The sequence below is a fragment of the Plectropomus leopardus genome, chromosome 8, assembly GCF_008729295.1.
Source record: "Plectropomus leopardus isolate mb chromosome 8, YSFRI_Pleo_2.0, whole genome shotgun sequence".
Lineage (NCBI taxonomy): Eukaryota > Metazoa > Chordata > Actinopteri > Perciformes > Serranidae > Plectropomus > Plectropomus leopardus.
The window spans coordinates 7,906,195-7,927,348 of NC_056470.1; the positions used below are offsets into that span (position 1 = coordinate 7,906,195).

Sequence of the window (21,154 nt, forward strand, 5' to 3'; positions counted from 1 at the left end):
GTAAATACACTATACAGTATATTAGTCCGACACCAGCAGGGGATATTCTTACTATGGATTAGCTCATTGCATTCACTAATTAGCATTAGCACTAAAGGCTTGGAGTATTCTGATCTCAGGATGGACTCTTTTCATCTAACACGGTGACACACATCTCTTCCCACTGGGCTCCCAGAGTCAAACAGGGGTCCATGATGCAATGCGTGTTTTTTTTTTTTTTTTTAAGGTGTTCTTTTCATCAAAACGTCCATTGCTCTTGAAAACGTGAGGGAATATTTGTTGGTCTAATTATAAATTCAAGGTGAATATGGGCGGAGACGCGCTTTGATGCAAATCACCCCCCGCCCCCCACTACTGCTGTTGCTGCGCCCGCGCACGAGAGCGCGCCCCATCGCTGTCATCAGTACAACATCAGCATCTTCCGGGGGGCGCGCAGAAAAACGGGAGGAGGAGGACAGGGAGAGAGAGAGAGAGAGAGAGAGAGAGAGAGAGAGAGAGAGAGAGAGAAAGAGAAAGAGAAAGAGAGAGAGGAGACATACTGGATAAAGGCTACGACAAAAACCATGATGATAATGGAGTCGAGGCGGTGGAGGATGTCGGATTTACGAGAAAGGACTGTTGAAATTTGACAGAGGGCTCGCGTCGAAACCCCGTTCTCGGTTTTTATTTTTTCCTTTCATTCTGTTTGGTTTCCACATGCTGCGTGGACAGTGAAGGCGAGCAGAGAAAAGGGGAGCACCCCACGGATGCCTCGGAAGGTAAAAAACGGGGTCCACCGCTGGCGCTTACAGGCAACAAGACACATCTCGTCTCGCGGATGGTAATAAAGGACATCCTGAAGAAAGCTCTGTGCTGATGGATGAGGATGAAACACAGCTTTAACCCTCCCCTCCACCCGCGACCACTGTGAAATAAAGAAAATCCTGTTTTGATGGATTTTTTTAATCATTCATGGTGTAGCCCCAAGGAAACGAGCCTTAGACAGCAATGTTGAATCACTGGTCTTGGTTAATTATTCATTAGTGGTGTAGGTAGGCTATGATTTTGTATTGCTTCAATGTAGCACTCATTTTTACAATGTTTAGTCTTGTGATATCATACACATATTTGCAGGTTACATTTTTATCGTGTGGTTATGTAGGCCCATTTAATAGCCTTTAAAAGAAGAAATAGGCAAAGAAAGGGGGATTTTGGCGCGGGAGAGCTTTGATTTTGAGAGAGGGGAAAAAAAAGATCTGTGTGGTTGTGAAGCTGTCTGGGCATTTCTAAAGATTTACAATTTTTTCTTAAAGAGGAGGAGGACGGGGGTGGAAAGAGAGATTGCTATAAGGAGAAAGAAAGAAAAAAAAACGACCAAACATGTTGCCTTCCCAAGAAGCCTCCAAGATCTACCATGACAATTATATGCGCAACTCCCGAGCCATCGGGGTGCTGTGGGCCATCTTCACCATCTGCTTCGCCATCGTCAACGTGGTGGTGTTCATCCAGCCCTACTGGATCGGCGACAGCGTCAACACGCCGCAGGCCGGCTACTTCGGCCTCTTCCACTACTGCGTGGGCAGCGGGCCGTCGCCCAGCCGGGAGCTCACCTGCGTGGGCAGCTTCTCCGACTTCAGCTCCATCCCGTCCGGAGCCTTCAAGGCGGCCTCGGTCTTCGTGCTGCTGTCCATGGTGCTGATCCTCAGCTGCATCGCCTGCATGGCGCTCTTCTTCTTCTGCAACACCTCCACCGTTTACAAGACCTGCGCCTGGATGCAGCTGCTGTGCGGTAGGCATCCTTAAGAAATACTTTAACTCAAAGTAGGGTTTGTGCTTGGTCTTTTCAGTCATGCACATGCACAAAACAAAAAAGCCCAGGAAACCCACCCTAAACTGAACTGACCCTCATGTTTTAATTGCACGATTGGCCAGCTTGCAGCCAGGAGTGTTGGTGCTGCTGTGTATTACTGGCAATTTTAATGAATGCATTCTCTCTATATGAAACCAACTGATGATCAGCCACACCATCATCCCATTGGGTATTATTTCAGCCTTTTGTTCGCCCCCTAAGATCTGTTGGTCTTTATTACTTTAACCCTTTGTAACCCGGATCGACATCAGTTTTCTTGTGCCGCGTTCAGACGACTTTAACAAGCATTTAAACCTTTGGAACATGAGCGAACTGGTCTGATTTCTATCACAGACGTGGGAAAACAAGAGCATCTGCAAAATTGCGTGAAATGTCGCGCAAATTGCAAAAAAGGGTGAAATGACCTGAAAATTATCTAAAAAGGCGAGAGGGAATCATTAGAAAATTATATATAAGTATATATTCAAAATTAGGTTAAAGCTTAAAAAAAAGATTTTTTTTTTAAATGTATTATTTTATTTTTAGCAGGCAATCTCCTGTTTTGGCTCTTTAAGCTTTTTTGTGATATTTTCAGGTAATTGTCTTGTAACTTTTTACTAATTTCTTGCTAATTTTGAGTCATTTCTTGCCTTCTTTCCATGTTATTGAAAGAAATCGAGCAATTTAGGTTTCAAAGGGTTAACAAGACAAGACCAGACAATAAAATGACCCTCAGATACGTTTCAAAATGTTACAAAAAGGCCATATAAAAGTGCAAAACTGCAAATTCCCACGCGAAGGCTACTATAGTGACATCATCAAACATCATTACGGACTTCTGAGGTCAGTATACCGAGTACCACTGGCCATTCTTATAGAAATATCACATCACGTGACTTTCCCGTGGTGTGAAAGGTGTTTAAGCAGCCATTTCATTGTCTATTACTTTGCTTAAATCAACCTGCTGCAGTCTGAAGGGTACAGACCATGTTCTGTTACAGTTAATTAGGGACGTTGTGCAGATTCTCCAGTCCTGCAACAACGGGACTGAGACAGCAGGAATACATTGAGCGATTATTCACGCGCTGAAAGCAATATAACAGGCCCGGAGCTCCCCTGGCTGTTACCATTGATATTCCGAGGATACACCGCTGCATCTCCAAAGACAGCAGCATGCAAGCAGCGAGCAGGATCATAGCTTTATGCTGATGAAATGCAAATATCATTCATTCATCCATTTCAGCTCATCGTATATATACACGCTGCAGTGCTGAGCGTACATGGGGCCATATCGCTATTTTGAGAGATAATTCCAGGTCGATTGGATTACTGTTTTCGGGGATGGTGGTGTTTTGTCTCCTGCTCTTGTGGGTAGATTATTGTGCTACCTTCATGGACAGCTGAATAGCTTTAGTAATGACGATTGGAGAGTAGGTAACATCTACAAATGGTAGCGTTGATGGTTCACTTTGTGCAGGTAGAGCTGAGGCCCTTTTAGAGATGGCGTTGTATTAGAAACATGGGATTTTTATGAGCACTTATTATGTCATCTTTGGGAATGGTGTGTAACTAATAGCACCATAACTGAAGTATGTATCAAGTTCAGATTTCATTTCAGTTCAAAAAGTACAACATCAAATGTTATACACCTCTAGGGGTAACACTCACAAGTATTGTTTTTTTAAAACTTTTTTTATTTGTTAATCTACAGATTACACTATTATTGACATTAAATCATTAAATAACTGATTTAATGTCTGTGACATGGAAAATGTCAAAAAGCAACAACGTTCTGACAACAAGTTTTAGGAACTTGCCACCACAATTAAAAAATCTGCTGCAACAAATAGATTATATATATATATACATACCATTCAGTTATTCATTTCGCCACAGAATCAGAGCGCAGAGCATACTGTTGTCACCAGCACGTTGGTGTCACAGTAGAACACCCGGCACAGTGAAAGTAAAACATGGCATTGCCTTCATTCATTCTGCACGCTGCTTCTCCTCTCATCCATCGATCTGATCAGCTCTGATTGCATCAACTGATCAGTTATCTACACCATGACTCAAACTACTGCTAATGGATAAAAATAAGTCATGCTGACTTTTGCCTGCGCTGTGCTCATGGACTCATAAAAACATCTGAGTTTAGAGAGGCAGGACAGAATCATGAAAGAGACCCCATCCCTCGTTGCAAACTACTGCCACAAATAAAGGGAAACACCAAAAAGTAAGGGTGCATCAAAGGAACAAAATAACAGCATGTGATTTAAAAAAAAAAAATTCTGACCTCAATTGCATTGTGATTAACATGTTAATGCTGCCTGTCCTACATAAACTGTCTTGTTTACTTTGACAAAAGTCCAGAACCTCAAATCCTCAGTTTACTATTGAGGGGACCAAGAAAACCAGCAAGTATTCACATTTGAGAGGCTTTAATCTGAGAAATGTTGCATTTCTGGATTGAAGAATGACTCAATTGATGAATCAACTCTGAAAACAGTTTCTCATTATTGATGATCAACAATTTGATCAACTTATTTTTTCAGCTTTACTTTTCCAGATTTTAAACCTTTTTATTCTATACCTTAAGGATGACCACTCTAAAGCTCATACTGACTGATAATTCTGAGGCCCTCACAGATACATTATGACTCTTGGCCTGATTTATGGCTACTGTCTTTTGTAAATTCTCCTGATCTTCAGTGCTGGTGGTTGTGTTGTGTGCAACAAAATGTAAGATTGTTGTTTGAGAAAAAGGCTGAAATAACAGTTTAATCAATGGTGATTAGATATTATGAGGCCAAGTGAGTAAAAATGACCGTGTCAGCAAGACTTAACCTCCGTGTAGCGAGAGAGGCACACATCTATCAGGGAAAAAAAAAATCATGATCTCTCTCATACGCATATTTCTAGTGAGCCTCCTGTGTATATCCAACTTCTTTATAAGCTGATCAATGTGATAAATAGGCCAGGCAGAATAGTGTGGGAGTCAGTTTTCTGTACAGAAACAGTCAGCATACTGAATGAGAGGAATGGAGAAAGGAAGAGAGAGAGAGAAAGGGAGAGAGAGAGGGAGAGAGAGAGAGAGAGAGAGAGAGAGAGAGAGATCAGCACTTTTTTTCCTTCTGTATTGTTCTTTCCCTCATCCTCATCTGCCCACTCTGTCCTCGGTTCTGCCGAGTGTGGTGAAAGGGCTCGCTGCTCTACAATCAGCACGAATCAGACAGAATAGCAGAGGTACAGATTTTACTCTCTTTATCTAAATCTTCATGACTTAACAGGAATTGAACCCAGGTCTTCTTCCACAAACCATTAATCAAGCAAGACATTTGAAAAAAAGTGGAGGAAGGAATATTCAGATCCTGTACTTAAAGGGACAGTTCACCCCTAAATCAAAAATACATATTATTTACTTTTCTTGTGGTGCTGTTTATCAGTCTAGATTGTTTTGGTGTTCAGGGTTTTCAGAGATATTGGCAGAAGAGATGTCTACCTTCTCTGCAATATTGACGGCACTTGAGGAGGTCAAAGCGCCAAAAAAAGTAGAGAGGAAACTCCATCTCACATGGTACACATCTAGCAACTGTATCCCTTAAATTCGTTCCAGGTATATATTAGTTAAGCTGTATTCACATCACTACAATTCTGAGTATATATATTTACAAACCAACTTTTTGAAAAAGTTAGTTTTCTTAACCCTTAACTCTTAATCTTTTGAACCCCAAGCAAATTGGTATGATCATCAATATGCCTGGGTTTTTTTGTGCAAGTTTTCAGGTAAGTTTCTGTCTTGCTCATTTTTGGGTCATTTCTTTTCAAGATGCTCATTGCCTTCTTCCCATGTTTTTGAAAGAAATCAAGGGAATTTGTCCAGGTTTCAAAGGGTTGATTTTTGATATTCTTGGCATCCCACATATATTCAGCACTGACTGTAATAAAGTAAACCACTAATTATTTTTTCTAAAAGCAAATTTCTATCCGTTCCCTCTAATTTGCGAGTACATGTCAAGTTTGTCAAACTTCACAAGGTTTTCCTGTCCTTCCAGGGGATGCGTATGATGCGTGGTGGAGGTAAATTGTCTAATGGACTTGGTTGGCAGACAGCCTGACACTGCTTGCCACCTTGGAGATGATCATTTAATCATCCACTCTGCCCTGCTGGGTGCAGCAGCAGGTCTCCTGGCATTCCACAGTGACGGAGTATACCACAGCAAATACAGTAAGGGCCAATTTGAACCACTGGTGGACCAGATTTAGGCCAAATAGACCAAAAGTGTCAATTAGGGAGCAGTTTGGACCACGATCAGGATGGTCTGCTAGCATGCTATTGCAAAAGAAGGGCAAAACAGAAAAGAAATGTCATTATCCACTCAGTGTCATGTCAGCTGAAAAGTACAGTAAAGTCTGAACATCCAGATAGGACAACAGTTTTACTATCAGACCTGTCCAGTTCTACGTGAACAGTTCCACCAAACACGGAGACACCGCAACAACCACACCAAAGAAATCATTGCTGTGGTAAACTAATGGGACTTACTAATTAAACAAAGGTCAGAGAAAAGATGAATGGAAAAAATGGAACCAATGCCAAACACTGGGATGCAGACCTCTTGGCAGAGCAGAGTGACAGTGTGTCTTGGCTTCTACATGCTGAAAATGGGCCAATGTTGGCCAATAAGGTTAATGCACTCGAAAAGGACCCTAAGATGCCACTCATAACTCTTGGCAATAAATAGTGACTGTATTTACGAAAAGGCTTAAAAGAAGCAATATTGACCCGTACAGCTGCGGGACAACAGCAAAGCAAACCCAAGCCAAGGCAGAGTCTGCAAAAGAAACTAAAGCACCAGCAGAACACGCATAGTGCACTGCTTCTGCATTGCTGTTAGAAATACAAGAAGAATTGATTGCAAAACCCTGCAGCAGGGGCCTTTATCACACAGCAAGATTTATGGGTTATCCACTTATGGGCTTAACTCAGGTTTTCTGGTGTCACAAAGCTGGCTCACTAACTGGGCATGGTTTGAACTTCTCTCTCAAGTTCTCTTTTAGCATTTGCTACACAACTATTTCTGTTTTTTTTCCTGTGTATAAATTAGAGCAACACTTTGAGTGCTCTAAAAGTGAGCCTCATTATCCCCATATTCAAATGATAAGCTCATCTTTCCCCGCCTTTTAGTGATACAGTTAGGAACATCTGAAAACAGTTCTGTTGTCTCTTTTATTCCATTCACTTTTGTGCCCTTTATCAACCTAGATTGGCGTGAGTTGCTGAGTGTTGGAGATATTGGCCATAGAGATGTCTGTCTTCTCTCCAATGAAATGGACCTAGATGGCACTTGGCTTGTGGTGCTAAAAGCACCAAAAAAAGACATTTGGAGAACTCTAAAGCAATGTCTCGTTTCAGAAATCACGACCCGGTAACTCATGGTAATCCATAGACCTTGTTGTGAGTGGTTTAATAGGAACAATTTTCTTTCTACTGAACTACACCCACTAAATGTATCTCAGAGCAGAAGGAAGGGTGCATCTGCTCAGGCCTTTGACAGTGCGTTCACATTCTACTTGCTCAGTGATTTCCACAACAGACACCACTGAAAAAAGTAATCCTTTTGTGGCAGTATGATATGCTGCCAGGTGGCGTCACTTTATAATTCTACAGGACGGCACAAATTTGAAATGTAGCCAGACAATAATGCAACTTTAGGAGCTGGAAAATCCCCTCTGGGTGGGCAGAAAAAGTTATTAATGGGTCCAACAAACACCATACCTTTACCTCTTGGAGCCCTGCGTTTGCTTTCCCATCAATGTCAAGCCAAACCATGATGTTATTTGTAAACCTAACCATGTGTGCTAGCAACCTAGCAACATATGTTTGTTGCAAAAGGAGATTAACGTAAATATGAGGTTTGTTACCCACATTTTACTTTTTATTTTGAAAAAGACTATGCATCTAACAAGCAAACACTGTACATTTCCTGTGAAATCAGAAGTATATTTTGAAATGAGGTAACCGGCGTAAAATGGCACGGAGTGCCAGAACTTCAACAACAGATGTACCCAGCATACCTAGCATATTATGTATAGCTGTCAAAAGTCCAGTGAACTTGCTGCGATATGTGACAAATTGGAATTTAGAATATATTGTAGTTCAAAATGTAAGCATCAATTATGGCATCCTACTCGTCTGAGTTGTAACATTAGCTAGCTTAGTGATGCAAGGTGAGCTAGCAGTAGATGCACTCCTCCTTCCATGCGGGGAAGCAGTTGCTGAGTGTATTTCAATAGAAAATAAAAATGTTCCTACATGAAACTGCTCACAACAAGGTCTGTGGATTATCTTGAGTAACTGGGTAATAATTTCTGGAGAGAGACATTGCTGTTGAGTTTTTCAGTTTTTATTTTTGGCATCTTTTTATTATATATTTATTCATTTTTGTGCTTATGGAACCACAAACTAAGTTCCATCTAGTTCCATTATAATCAAAGGAAGGCAGACATCTGTACAGCAGATATCACCAACACTTTGTAACTCCCAACAAAACAATCTAGAAGGATAAATAGCACTACAGGTGAAAGGACCAATGTGTGTTAATTTTTGGGTGAACTGTCTCTTTAAGTCCTCCACTCATGATCCAGATAATGCTTCTTTTAATAATTCATTCAATGTTTGATCCTTATTAATATCAACTTGAGGACACCAGCTAGCCAGGATTAGCCATGTTGGCTCAGTGAAGCAGGTAACTTAAAAAGTGGCAGACTCAGTTGAACTTCCTTTGGTTTACAGGCCCCACAGCAACAGGGATGAATCAGCATCAATAGCTACCACTGAAATATTCAACAGATTAGGGTTCAAGGTGGACAAAGAAATAATACATATTTATTTAGTAGTAGGCAATAATGAAGTAAGGAGCAAACCAAATGTGGCTCTAAGTGGCTGCCTGCTTGGTGACTTCCCATCATCCCTGAGTTGTGTGCCACCTCAATGGTAAAGTGACTAATGGGCTCATTTTACACTTAGAATCTACACTAAGCAGCATTTTTCCACACACGAACAGAACAAGAGGAGGGACAGATTTCCCAAAAGCACCCAAGGTCTGTGATGAGCTTTGCTGCTCACACCTTTGCCTGGATTTAGATTAATTCAGAAGGAAAGGCTCCTGGGAAAACTGCTAGAGCTTTAGTTTTAACTCGCATTTCTTTGAACAAAGATGAATTTAGTGCAAGAAAATTAATTTCTACCTTCCCACAGACACTGAGAGGTCTACCTTGTTTCTTTATGTCTCCTCTTTTTTTCTGTCCATTTGGTCCCCAGTTCATATCATTTTCTTCCCTCCTTTCAGCAGAAATGAGGTACTAAAGGAAAGCTCAGTAGCCCACAAGCCATTGCAGCCTGATGACTCTCTTTGTCCTCCATCAGCTCATGCCTCCATCGCCCCTTTACGTCTTTCCCTGTCTGTTGCAATATTAAATAGAACTAAGCAGGACATGGGCCGTGTCACAGGGGAGGAGCTGTCCTGGGAGAAACGACCTGTCAGTGACTGTTCGGTCTCTCTCCACGCGTGTGTGTGTGTGTAATAGCAAGAAAGGAAAATGATGGAATAGTGGGACAGGAATAGAAAGCATGAATGAAAACCACCTAATGCTAAAAGTATGTAACAGTATGTTTGATATCATATTATTACAGCTACTATAATTTATTTTTAGGGGTGGGGGGGTTCTTCGGGGTGGAAGTTGTTGTGGTTAACATGTCGCCAAACAGCTGCCTAATTACATAGCATACACAGAGAAACATTAGAATTAATTTGGAATTGTATCTTCTGACACCTGGCAAGTCCAATATTTATCCAATATTAAACTTCTTTTAGTCCTGTTTTTGGTCTCTACCAACCCCTGAGGGAAATAAATGACTCTCTAGCTTCTAAATGATCTGTTATGTTCACCAGCTGCTAACCTTGTCCTTTAGTGCTGGGCATGTAGTCTAAAGTGGGTTTATCAGAGCCAAACAGGGTTGAAAAAAGCAGAATAATGCGTCACAAAACCAAAATAAACGGCTCCATAGAGCTTACAGATCTATGAAGGTGTATACTGTGGGTAACATATTTCTCTTTTTGAGCAACACTTATATAGCCAACTTATTATAGCCAAAATAGTGATTAAACTAATTGTTAATATATTGTTAAAAAAATTTTGATTATTGCACCTTAAAGGCAGGTCTTAACCAAGCAGCAACCGCTCAGGCTGAAAGATGAAGCCAACACGGAAGTGCTAAAAACTGCAGTTCTTTAAACGGCCACTTATGGCTGGCTCCAAGACAGAGATCTACATAGACCTCCATGTTAAAATACCCAACTTTACAGCAGAAACAAACATGTTTGCAGCCTGTTACAAAAACGGTATGGGGGTGAATTGTTATATAGTTCACCCATTTATATTTCATTAAGGTTTAAAGTCATTCATAATTAAGCTTAGGCCATTTGAGTGACAGACTGTCTGCCGATAGTGTCCTCGGCTTCTCAGTAAGATCCACCCCTCGCTCCTCTAAAGTGCCAGCCTCTCCCCAAGATATGGTCACTTCTGGCTCCAAAAAAACAAGATGGCATCTGCCAAAATGCCAAAGTCAAGGCTTCAAAATAGCAGTCTGCAAACCAATGGCACAAACCAGTGACATCATCATGAAAGCTACATCCATTATTTTTTTTTTACAGTCAATGCTATAAACCTGTCACTAATAGCCTGTTATGCAATTTGGTTGGCTGTTACCAATCTATTCTAGTGGCATTGTGGTGTTACGTTAGTGTTTTCTGCCTGCCTTTATGTTTTAGTAAACTTAAGCGTAATTTACAAAACAAAAAAGTCAGGCATAAAATGGATAAACGTATTTCACCTGTGTCCTCATTTTTTTAACTGGCATGTTTGCAAGTATGAAACAGCATATCTACAACTGGGCACAAAGTTGTATTAAATTGTTTTTTGGAAAAACAAAAATGTATTATCTTTAAGTTGAACAGAGGATCACTGACGCATAGAGCTTGTGTGTGTGTGTTTCTGTGTTTGTGATAGTGACAGAGAACAGAAAAACTAGTTTAGTGTGGTGGATTTGTAGATGCAAACTATGGTGTTAATCTTAGGGTCGGGGATAAACTGATTTTATTCATAATTGTTGACAATGAGAATGGTAGTTTTTTGTTGCTGGTTTAACAAAGTAAGATCTTGTTTACTGTTGTCATTTGGCAGATTACTGTGTAGCTTATTGTCCTGCATGGCTACTTGTTTCTTGGCAATAAACTTTTAGTAAAGGCCTGTAACACCAGGCCAGGTGTGGTGATCCTGATGTGAGTGTTTTGCAAATATTCTGCCAACTCTGGTCAGATTTGGCTTCTGAAGACATGTCGCTTCCCTGTTTTCTCATCATTTATCATTTTATTATCCTGATGTCACATGAAAAAAATATTAGGAATTCACTACCGAATAGCCCCCAATGAATGCAAGCGAAATCACAAGCTACTAAATGAACTATGGAAAGCAGTGTTAAATCCAGAAACAGCACTAAACAACACCAACAGTGCTGACAGAGCTAATGGTGTTAACTGGGGGGAAACCGGCAGGTGACACTATACGCTCCTGCTGCAGCGCATTCCGCAAAGTGCAGAACGGCATTGAGAAGGTAGCCAGTAGGATACACACACACTAATAATTATGAGTGGAGACTTACAACAATAAACGACAGAGAAGCTCAGAGCATAACAAATCACAGAAAAGCTAAGAGCACAACAGACCACAGAGAAGCTCAGAGAATAACAAACCACATAGACGCTAAGAGCACAAAAAAACACAGAGGAAGCATAACAGTATTTTGCAGAATCAGCAGCATAGTGACACTTCATGTCTGTGATTAACTCTGAATCACCTGTTAAATGACACATACAAATATTTATGACTTATAATGTCCTAATATATGCATATTGCTTACTATTTTTCTGTTCCCTTGAGTATTATGTACATAATATTTGGAGCTATTACTAGAAATGCATCATTACTTAATGATTATTTACCATTACTCACCATTTCTGTGTCCTCTCAAATCCACACATTCTTCAGGATTGACATAGACCAGAGAGTAGAGCACATCTCTGGTGAAGAAAAAAACCCACACGTCATATTCTGAGCACATTAGCGCTAATTTTCACATCTATATGCCACTTCGCTTGATAGAATATGTAGTTTAAATGCCACCAGAGCAGCTCTGTCTCCAGGGGTTCAGAACCTGGAATTTGCTTACATCTTATTTCTGTTGCACCCTGGACTCTTGTCTTCTTTTGGAGAAATGACTGTAAGTTGTGCATTGTAAGAGGGCCTATAAATGTAGGTGCTCCGGAGGTGCTTAGATAGCATGTGCACACCAAATGACATGCGATTTTGACCTAATATAGCAGCTTGAGATGCCAGCCCTATGTTTCACTCCAGTCACTATGGTCTCAATTTGGTTTGATTTACTGTATCAGAAACAGACAAAAATGCAAATAAACAGGCTAAAAAAATCATTCATTCATTCAAGGTGCAATTCCATCTGTGACCACAATGCGTGTTGCATTGGCAAAGTGGCGCTGTCCATATTTTCACTCTTTGACTTCATGGAGAGAAGAAGAAGCAAGTTATTTATGAAATATTTTCATATAAAATGGACACAGGCAGTGGGTGAATGAGACAAACGGCTTTGTCAGGAGAAAAATGGAGGCACACTGACAGACGGATAGACAGAGTTGTGTTCATTTTATATTAGGATTTCTACTACAAAAGCTTTTTATTTTGAAGTGCCGTTTGCGATTACTCTTTCAATATGATTGATTCCATTGTATTCTAAGCTAACATGTTGTTTACATTTTGTGAAATAAAATTGAATATACGATTGTTTATCTTACGTGTGGCCTTTAACTATTGACTAAGGAAAAATCTGGAACCCCATGGCTGGACCAGTTGGGAAAACCTGTACTAGCAAACAATGACACAATTACAAACTGTTTTTGCTAAAAAGCTCAATAGTTTTAAAAAATATCTTACCTCATAATACATTTGTTCCGCCTTTGGCCATTTGTTTGCTTTCCTCCTTCACATTTCTCCTCTTGTGCACTGAGCTGAACTGCCAATCTGAGTGATTTCATTTCACCAACAGGCTTTATTATCTCCAACTCCACTACAACATGCTAAATTGGCTGAAATGCCCCAATCCAAGAAGGGCTGACTAGTGCAAACAGTGCGTGACACACAGTCAAAACTAGGGCCAAACAACGGCTGATTTTCAGCTTGGTTTTGCCCTAAAGGTGTGAGCACCTCCTGCTCCTAGGAGTGCAGTTGCAGTTGTGTTTTGCAGGTGCTGCATGGAAGCTTGTTAGCTCTATGAGCTGCACCTGGGCCCAGTGTGCTCTGCTCTGCAAGCACCTCTCTCATTCTGAAGTCTGTCTCTCTCTCTGGGCACTATGACAGCTTCTGGTTTCTTTTCTTTTGTGTTTTGTTATCCACATTCACTGCTATACATTTATACATTACGTTACTGATTTCTACACACTGGCTTGTGTTTGTAGTCGATAAATGACTTTTTGTAGCAGACAGCTCAAGTTTTCTCTCTGCTTTTTTGCAGCCTTTGAGTCAGGTTGTGACACGGCACACTTTTTCCTGCATTGACACAGAATTTTGGTATTTAACAAATATCATGAATTATGGAATGGTCTAATATAATCACAATTCCTATGGATACTGGACAAGTGTATTATATTGTCCATAAATATCCTAAAACTGCATGGCTGCCTTCTTGTCCACAGTTTTTGTGTTTAGTTTGCAAACCAAAAGACAAAATTGGATGTCACTATATTCCGAAACAACCCATTTAAACTTCCTCTTTGTTTTGAAAAGAATAAAACATACATCGCATCTGAAATTGTACACTATGCATTACATTATTAATATGTACATGATATGTTCAGCAAACTTTCGCATAAATTAACAATAGTATGTATCTTTTCAAACCAAGAAGCATCCTCCAGAGCTAAAAAAATGAAGCCAACACAGAAGTGTCAAAAAACTGCACTTAATTGATAACCACTTGAGACTGACTCCAGATGTTAGTCAATCTCCATGGGAGCTTATGTTAAAATGCCCATCTTTAAAACAGAAATTTGTTTAAAGTCTGGTAGATTGAAAAAACAAAGCAAAAGAGAATGAATGTTTGAGTCTCTATAGCTTACTTGGGGCTCGGGGGTACAATTTTTATATAAGTCACTGGTTTACATTTCATTAAGTCTTAAAGTTACATATAACTAAGGGCGGGCCACTTTGATTGACAGGCTGGCTGCAGATAGTGCCTTCGGCTTCTCAGTTTGCCAAAATTTGCTCACTTCTGGCTCTCAAAAAACAACATGGCAATGGTTGAAAAGTCAGATTTGAGGCTTCAAAATTACAGTCGACAAAGAAATAGGTGTTGTCATCCACCACAGGTCCCACCTGGCCTTATTTGGTATTTCCAGCTCCTTATATAACGTCATCACGTCCAGCATTTCAAGCTGACGCCGATATTATACCCCCATGACAGGTTCCATTCGGCCAGGGTTATGAACTGACACTGACATGGCGTATCATAATCTAACCACATTACAAACTGATGCCACCAGGAGGCCAACAATACCGCCATGATAGGTGGCGGTGGTGGTCTGACAACAAAATTACTGACAAAGCAGCAAAATTGATGACTTTGGAATTGCACTGTTTTAGCATACTGAGTCCAAGATAAATTTCCCTGCATGGACAATAAAGTATATCGTATCGTATCGCATCGTATCGCATCGCATCGCATCGCATCGCATCGTATCTTATCATATCTTATCTTACCGTATCGTACATAGCATATCAGTATGATATTTTGAACGCAATAGGTAGTGTTTGAGAAATAACCCATGTTGTCTCTTTGCTGCTCTCTCACGCCATGTCGCATTTTGCTCTTACAAGCAATATGAAGCATACAGTATTTCTTACTGCAACAGGGAAGCAGCAGAGCCATTGAAAGAGAGCATGTGCGAGAGAGACAGAATGACAGTGAGTGAAACACAGTGAGTGAATGAGTTTGTGAATGCTGACGGTATGCCTTTGCTCCTATGGGTGTGTGTGTGTGTGTATTAGCGCATGTGTCTGCGTGGCCACACATGCGTCTGTTCACGTGAGCATGTAAGACAGCGGGTAAATGTGTATCTGATGGTGTGAGAGCTGAATTATTAATGAGAGTGTTTTCTCTCTCCTCTCCAAAGCCAGTGTAGTGTGTTTGTTGGTTTTTTTTCTGTACTAGTAAATGCGTGTGCTTTTTCTGTTTGTCCATGCGTACAGCTTCATATGTGTGGTCGTGCAGTATGTAGATTAATGCGCCCACATGCATGTGTTTCCAGCAGGAGCTAAATAGATGCTGCATTGGTCGAGTTAAATATAGAACTACAGATAGAGAGAGAGAGAGAGAGAGAGAAAGAAGAGGTTCCCTGAGGGATATCCCTGCCTCTCTCTCTCTCTTTTTCTCCCTCTCTCTCTCTCTGTGATTTCTGGCCGGCTTTTCCCAACCAAACGTACATGTTTTAATTATCAGGCGCTTAATAAATAATTCCAAAGTCACCGGGGTGTTTCTAAAAATATCCTGACAGCTGAATAATAGATTCCTTTGACCCTTCTCAGCATTGTCACTGTGTGTCTCTGTGTGTGTGTGTGTGTGTGTGTGTAAGGGAAAGAAAGAAAGAGGGAGAAAGCCCCTAAAGCATGTTGATAAGATGTATAAGTATGAGGAGAAAAAAACTGAAATTTCTCTGCTATGCATCATCCGTGCTCCTCATTAATATGCTATCTTTACTGAATCACATATACCTCAATTTCAAAAGGATATATTGTTCATTCTCTTTCAGTGTATCTGGCTTCATATGAGGCTTTTCAGGCTGTTTAACAAACTGTATTCTTTTGAAGATGACTGTGATGATTTGCAGCCGAGTGTTTCATCCTGATCACATTATGATCAGGGTGTTTTCACTCATGTATGTACTGTGCAGAGCCATCAATGCAGTGGTTCCTTTCTTTTGTTCAGTTGACCAGGAGCATTTGAATGCATTTTTTTCAATGAAGTAATTCAATGAAATAGCTGTTGATATGGTAGGCAGATTGCTTCTGTGTGAATCGAACCTGCCAGTATGTTCTCGTGTTTGCTAAAGTTATCTGGTAACCCACTAATTTTTTTTTTTTTTCCAGTTGGTTTTTGGACTTAATTGTCACAATTTTAAGACTCCATAACAATAGATAATCCGCCGCACTGTGACATTTTGTTGGAACTCATCTTTACATGCTGTAGATTATTCCAGCACAGTCATGAGAAAATGTTGGCATGGTACATTTCTGCAAGCCATGGATACATTATGCTTGATACGTATTATATTGATGTTTCTTGTGACATAGTGTATAAGCTGACTTTTTCAGCAGGAGGACGAAGGAATAGTGGATGGTGTGAAGTAGGCGAGACGTCTACCAAGCAGCTAACCAACTACAGACCACGATTCAAGACAGAGAAACAACAAAACCACTTGTGTCTAGAATCATCTCTACATCTCAAGCTGCTTTTTAGCCACCAAACATGGGTGTTTTTCTTAGTAAATCATTGCTGTGTTTGCACAAGGTATAGTGCCACAAAGAGCAGTTTTTAGAGCAATATTGTGCATTTCCAGCAGCTTTTTTAGCCTCAAAATATGTTTTTTCATTAGTCAACTGTCACTCTGTTTCCACTGGGTATAGTGCCATTTTTTTTTTCAACTTAGTAAATGCTACATTTAGCCTGAATAGTGCCAAAAAAGTGATGTTTTTTACAGAGGTATTGTCCCTGCTTTTTAGCCTCCAAATATGTTTTTATGAATGAACCATTGCTCATTTTCCACAAGAGATAGTGCCACAAAAAGCAGTTATTTTTTAATGAGACATCACTATGTTTCCAGTTGGGAAAGTGCCACCAAAAGTGGTTGCTTTTGTAAAGAGATATCACTGCATTTCCAGCTACTGTATAGCGACCACACATGCATGGATTTTAGTGACCCGTTGCTCTGTTTTCCCCAGGGATAGTGCCAGGATTAGCTTCTTTTTTTCTTTTTCTTTTTTTTTTCTTTCTTTACAGAGATGGCACAGCATTTCCAGCATTTTTTTTGCCAATTACCCCTTTGCTGTGCCATAAAAAGTGCTGTTTTTGTTTTTTACCAAGATATTGCTGTTTTTGCTGTGATAGTGCAATGAAGAAGTTGTTCTTTTTACAGAGACATTGCTACATTTTCAGTTCAGATTGTGCCACCAAAACAGTTTTTTTACACCAAAACAAACCAGATGTTTTCTATGCCTAAATCTAACCACGTGTTAACCACAGCTTTATTGAAACATAAAAAAACTAAGTAGTGACTGCGTGATAACATATTTGTGGTTTGCAGAAACATACAATGCCAACATTTATTCTGGTGACTGGTTTGATTATCCAGGGAAACCTGGACATTGTTTCTGGAATGAGATGTTGTAGATTTATTTTTGTTTTGGTGGACAGCATCAATTGATGTTAGGGCGGACAGAACCAGTCTTGTTGTTATTATATGCCACTGGATGGCATCTGTGGTATGGTGTTAAGATTTAGCAATATGTGGTTTCAGCATCAGTGCTGGATCATAGAGACACTCCTCCTCTAATTATGAATTAGATAAATTGCCAGAGGGGAGCGCTCACTGATCCTTCAATATATCACAAAGCTGCTTCATGTGGCTCAATGAAAATTATGCTTGAACTTGTGAGATGACACATTATATGAATATGTTCAGGTTCTGTGTGCCTGCCAATCCACCTTCCAGATTTGGGACTCAAGCCAGAAACTTCCTCCTCAGCCACTGAAGGACACGGGGATGAGCGAGGAAAAGATAAAGGGGAGAACGGAAGGTTGGGTTTTCCCACAAAGAATTTTGGTAAAGGTATCACTTTTAACATGTTAGGTAGGTTCAGAAGTTTAGCATAGGTTTAAAAAAAGCCTTACATTCCCCAACTACAATCAATAAATGACAAATGTTTTTTTAAAAACACCAAAAAAGCATAGAGATTGTTTAGGTAGTGTTAGAGTGACAGACTGTAGAGACAGAATGAAAGAGGGGGGAAAAAAAGAGTGAAAGCTCCTTGCCAAGTGGGCCAGTGAACCCTGGTGGCAGCAACATCTTGTAAAGTGCCCCCTCAGCAAAACACACACTCACACACACACTCACACACAACAGGCTTGATCCCAACTCCAATAAAAGCTCTGTATATCAGCAAGGAGGCCGTCCATTAGATAGATGGAGGACAGCAGGCCAAGGTCTAGACACAGTAGCAGAAGGAAGGGCAGACCTCAGACAGCTTTATTACATTATAGACCGGACATGGCGATCTCTTAATGAAGTCATGTTCACACCTTTCCACTCTGCTGGTCTGTGTTGGACTTGAAACTGCTGGCCAATGGTGCCTTGTTGGTGGCCATATATATATATATACACACATATGATCTAACTTTCCAGCAAACAGGTTAGGTTTAGGCAAGCATAGTTATGTAGGTTAGGTGTAGACAAGTAAAATTACAAGATTAGGTTTATGAAGTGTTTGTTCGACCCCTCCACCCCCACAGCCTTTTTTCTTCATGCAGACTTTCACTCTTCACTTGACAGTCTTTCCACTTTGGTAACCATCGCCAAGATGTTAAAAATGCATGATGGCATGGATGGTAAGGATTAGGTAGCAAGGGCACATGGTAAGGTGTAGAAAGAAAAAAAATGTATTTAGACAGGAAGCAAACACCAGACTCTCATGTGAAAGTCCAGGGTTTGTTCAGTCCATCAACTACCCCTCCCACCCGCCCTACAGGGACCTTTGTGCTCCTTATACTACATTGTTTCCGTGGAGTGGTGTATCATGTGTATCAAAAGTTGGCTTTTGGCAGTGGGATCTTACACTGAAAGCACTGCAAAAGCAGCAGTATTTGATGTCTTCGGAATAAGAACAGGTTGCATCCACTGGGAGATTTATGGTCAAAAGTACAGTAGATTTAATCTGGTTTGAATACATTTAAATTCCAAATTGAATGGCAACTACCATGTATGAATGTGTGTCTATGTGTGATGGTGTGTTTATATTCCCACTGTGGTGCACGGAGTGAACCACGGACTGGTACCATAAAGTAACTTAGTCATAGCACATGACACAGTGTCAGATGACGTCATGGTCGTGCCAAGTCGAGCTGCTCAGGAGGAATACTGTGGGGCCTGGATCTGCTCCCATCAAAACTACTTCACACTTATATATAGCACACAGATGGTATTTTTAGAGCTCTTATATAATCATTTTTGGCTGTTTGTCTTGAATGAAGAATAAGATCCGTGTGGACGTGTAGATAAGAAAGTCTGACAAAATTATTATGTAATATGTCTATGAATAACTTTAGGGCACTATAAATAAATTGTTTCACAGTCATTTTACCTAGTTGGATCACAAACGTGTCCTGGCAGCTTATTTCCAAATGTTTTCATTAATTTGATCTGCTTTGATGCCTTGTTTCTAGCGGCTGACGGGCTGTGAACGCAGCCATGAAAAGGAACGACATGGAGTGATGAACTGAGATGAGAAAATTGACATAATGGAGTGGAGCAGCAGTAGCCATCTTGCTTTCTCTCTCCTTCTTCATAGGACTCGTTTTTCCCTTTCATTCTCCAGCTCTCTCCTTGCCTCTCTGCTGCCTCCCATCCTCCCTCTCTGTTCGATCCCTCCTCTCGCCGCCTTTGAAGTTCCTCCCCTCCAAGTTCAGAATGCAGTGTCTTGAGAGAGCGGAGGGGAGGGAAGGAAGAGGAAAAACCCCAACAACTTCAAAGGGCTTTTCTTGGGTTGTGGGAAGGTGGGGGTTATTTTTAGCCCATTGGTGCCCACTTAAACGCTTGAGTTGAGGATGGAGAAGAAGGGCAGAAAGAGTAGAGGCCACAGCGAGATCATGTCACACGGTCATTACTGTTATACTGCCCTGCAGTCAAGAAAGGGGTTCTCTACAATATGCTACATATGTATAAAAGCTAAATTATTGGGCCTATGTATATGAATGAATGACTTGTTGAATGACTAATTCTTCTCAGATTCTTCTCTGACTGGAGTCATTCAGTCAACCCACTCTTACTTTAAATTTGTCACATGCCAAATCTTGGTCAGTGGCCCTCGGCGTCAAATACTGACACATTGAGGCAACCTTAAGTGGTAGTATGAGATCCACCAGGCGCTAGCATTTTAAATAAAAAATGCAAGCAACAGCTGTCGCAAGAAAGTGAGAAAGTGCACTTAGGGTAGCTGGGAGTGGAGGCTTACTGTCCAAACAAACTCCACTGTTGTGGACTGTTGTGGGTTTTGATTTCTTGACTTTCTTGATTGCCATCAAAATTTGACCAACCTGCAGATTTATTTACAACCTCTCTGAATGTCTGATGTCACCCTGTTCCAAGCTTTAGCAATTAGTACAGTTTTGTAGTTCCTGACCAAATCAATAGCAGGAGTAGTGAAAATGAAATCTCAGTATTTTCATCACGACATGACACCACATAGTAATATTAAACGTCATGCCATAGTATGATTTCATTCGGAAAATGTGTTTTCAATCACTCAAAAGCAAAAGCACTGTATTCCTTTTACGCTGTAGGTCGGTAAACAAAATTGGTGCCTGCTCCACAACATATACTGTACCATTATAAAAAACAAACAACAGTTAATAACATTTACTTCAAAGGAAAATTATTGGACTGCCATGAGGCTAAAGTATTTTGCCCATCAGGATCCTTTCGCATCCACATTCCAAAAAAAAAAAAAAAGCCTACACTCAATAACTCTGGATGAGTTTCATGCCAGATGGGGGGACATTCATCAAAAATCCATAAAACATGTTACCTGATGCTCATTAGTCACTTAATGATTTTATCATCTCTCATCTATGTTAATATCTTGTATAAAGGTCATAAAAGGAGCCAATAACATGATGATTTCCCACGATGATTGCTTCCATTGCTCGTCTATTCTCTCATTACTTACTGTATTATCGTCATTATACTCTTTCTCATTACATTCTCTCATTACGCCCGCAATCATTTTGTCAGAGGAGCAGTCACATTTTCAAACCGTGTACGTCTCAGCCTGAAATAAGACTCCTCATATTCGCATGGCGTTCTGCTTTTAGACAGAGAGGTGGTGACTAATCCGATATCCTCCCTCATCTGTTGCCATGAGTTC

At 40.5% G+C, this 21,154-nt stretch overlaps 1 protein-coding gene across 1 annotated transcript in view; it reads left to right on the forward strand.

The window, feature by feature from the left end:
* Nucleotides 1–1,012: 1,012 nt before the first annotated feature.
* Nucleotides 1,013–21,154, forward strand: part of LOC121947337 (LHFPL tetraspan subfamily member 4 protein-like) — a 29,520-nt gene continuing 9,378 nt past the window's right edge. Inside the window, exon 1 of the mRNA XM_042492342.1 lies at nt 1,013–1,768. Coding sequence (XP_042348276.1) covers nt 1,360–1,768 — 409 coding nt within the window. The 5' untranslated portion in view covers nt 1,013–1,359. The remainder of the gene's footprint in view (nt 1,769–21,154) is intronic.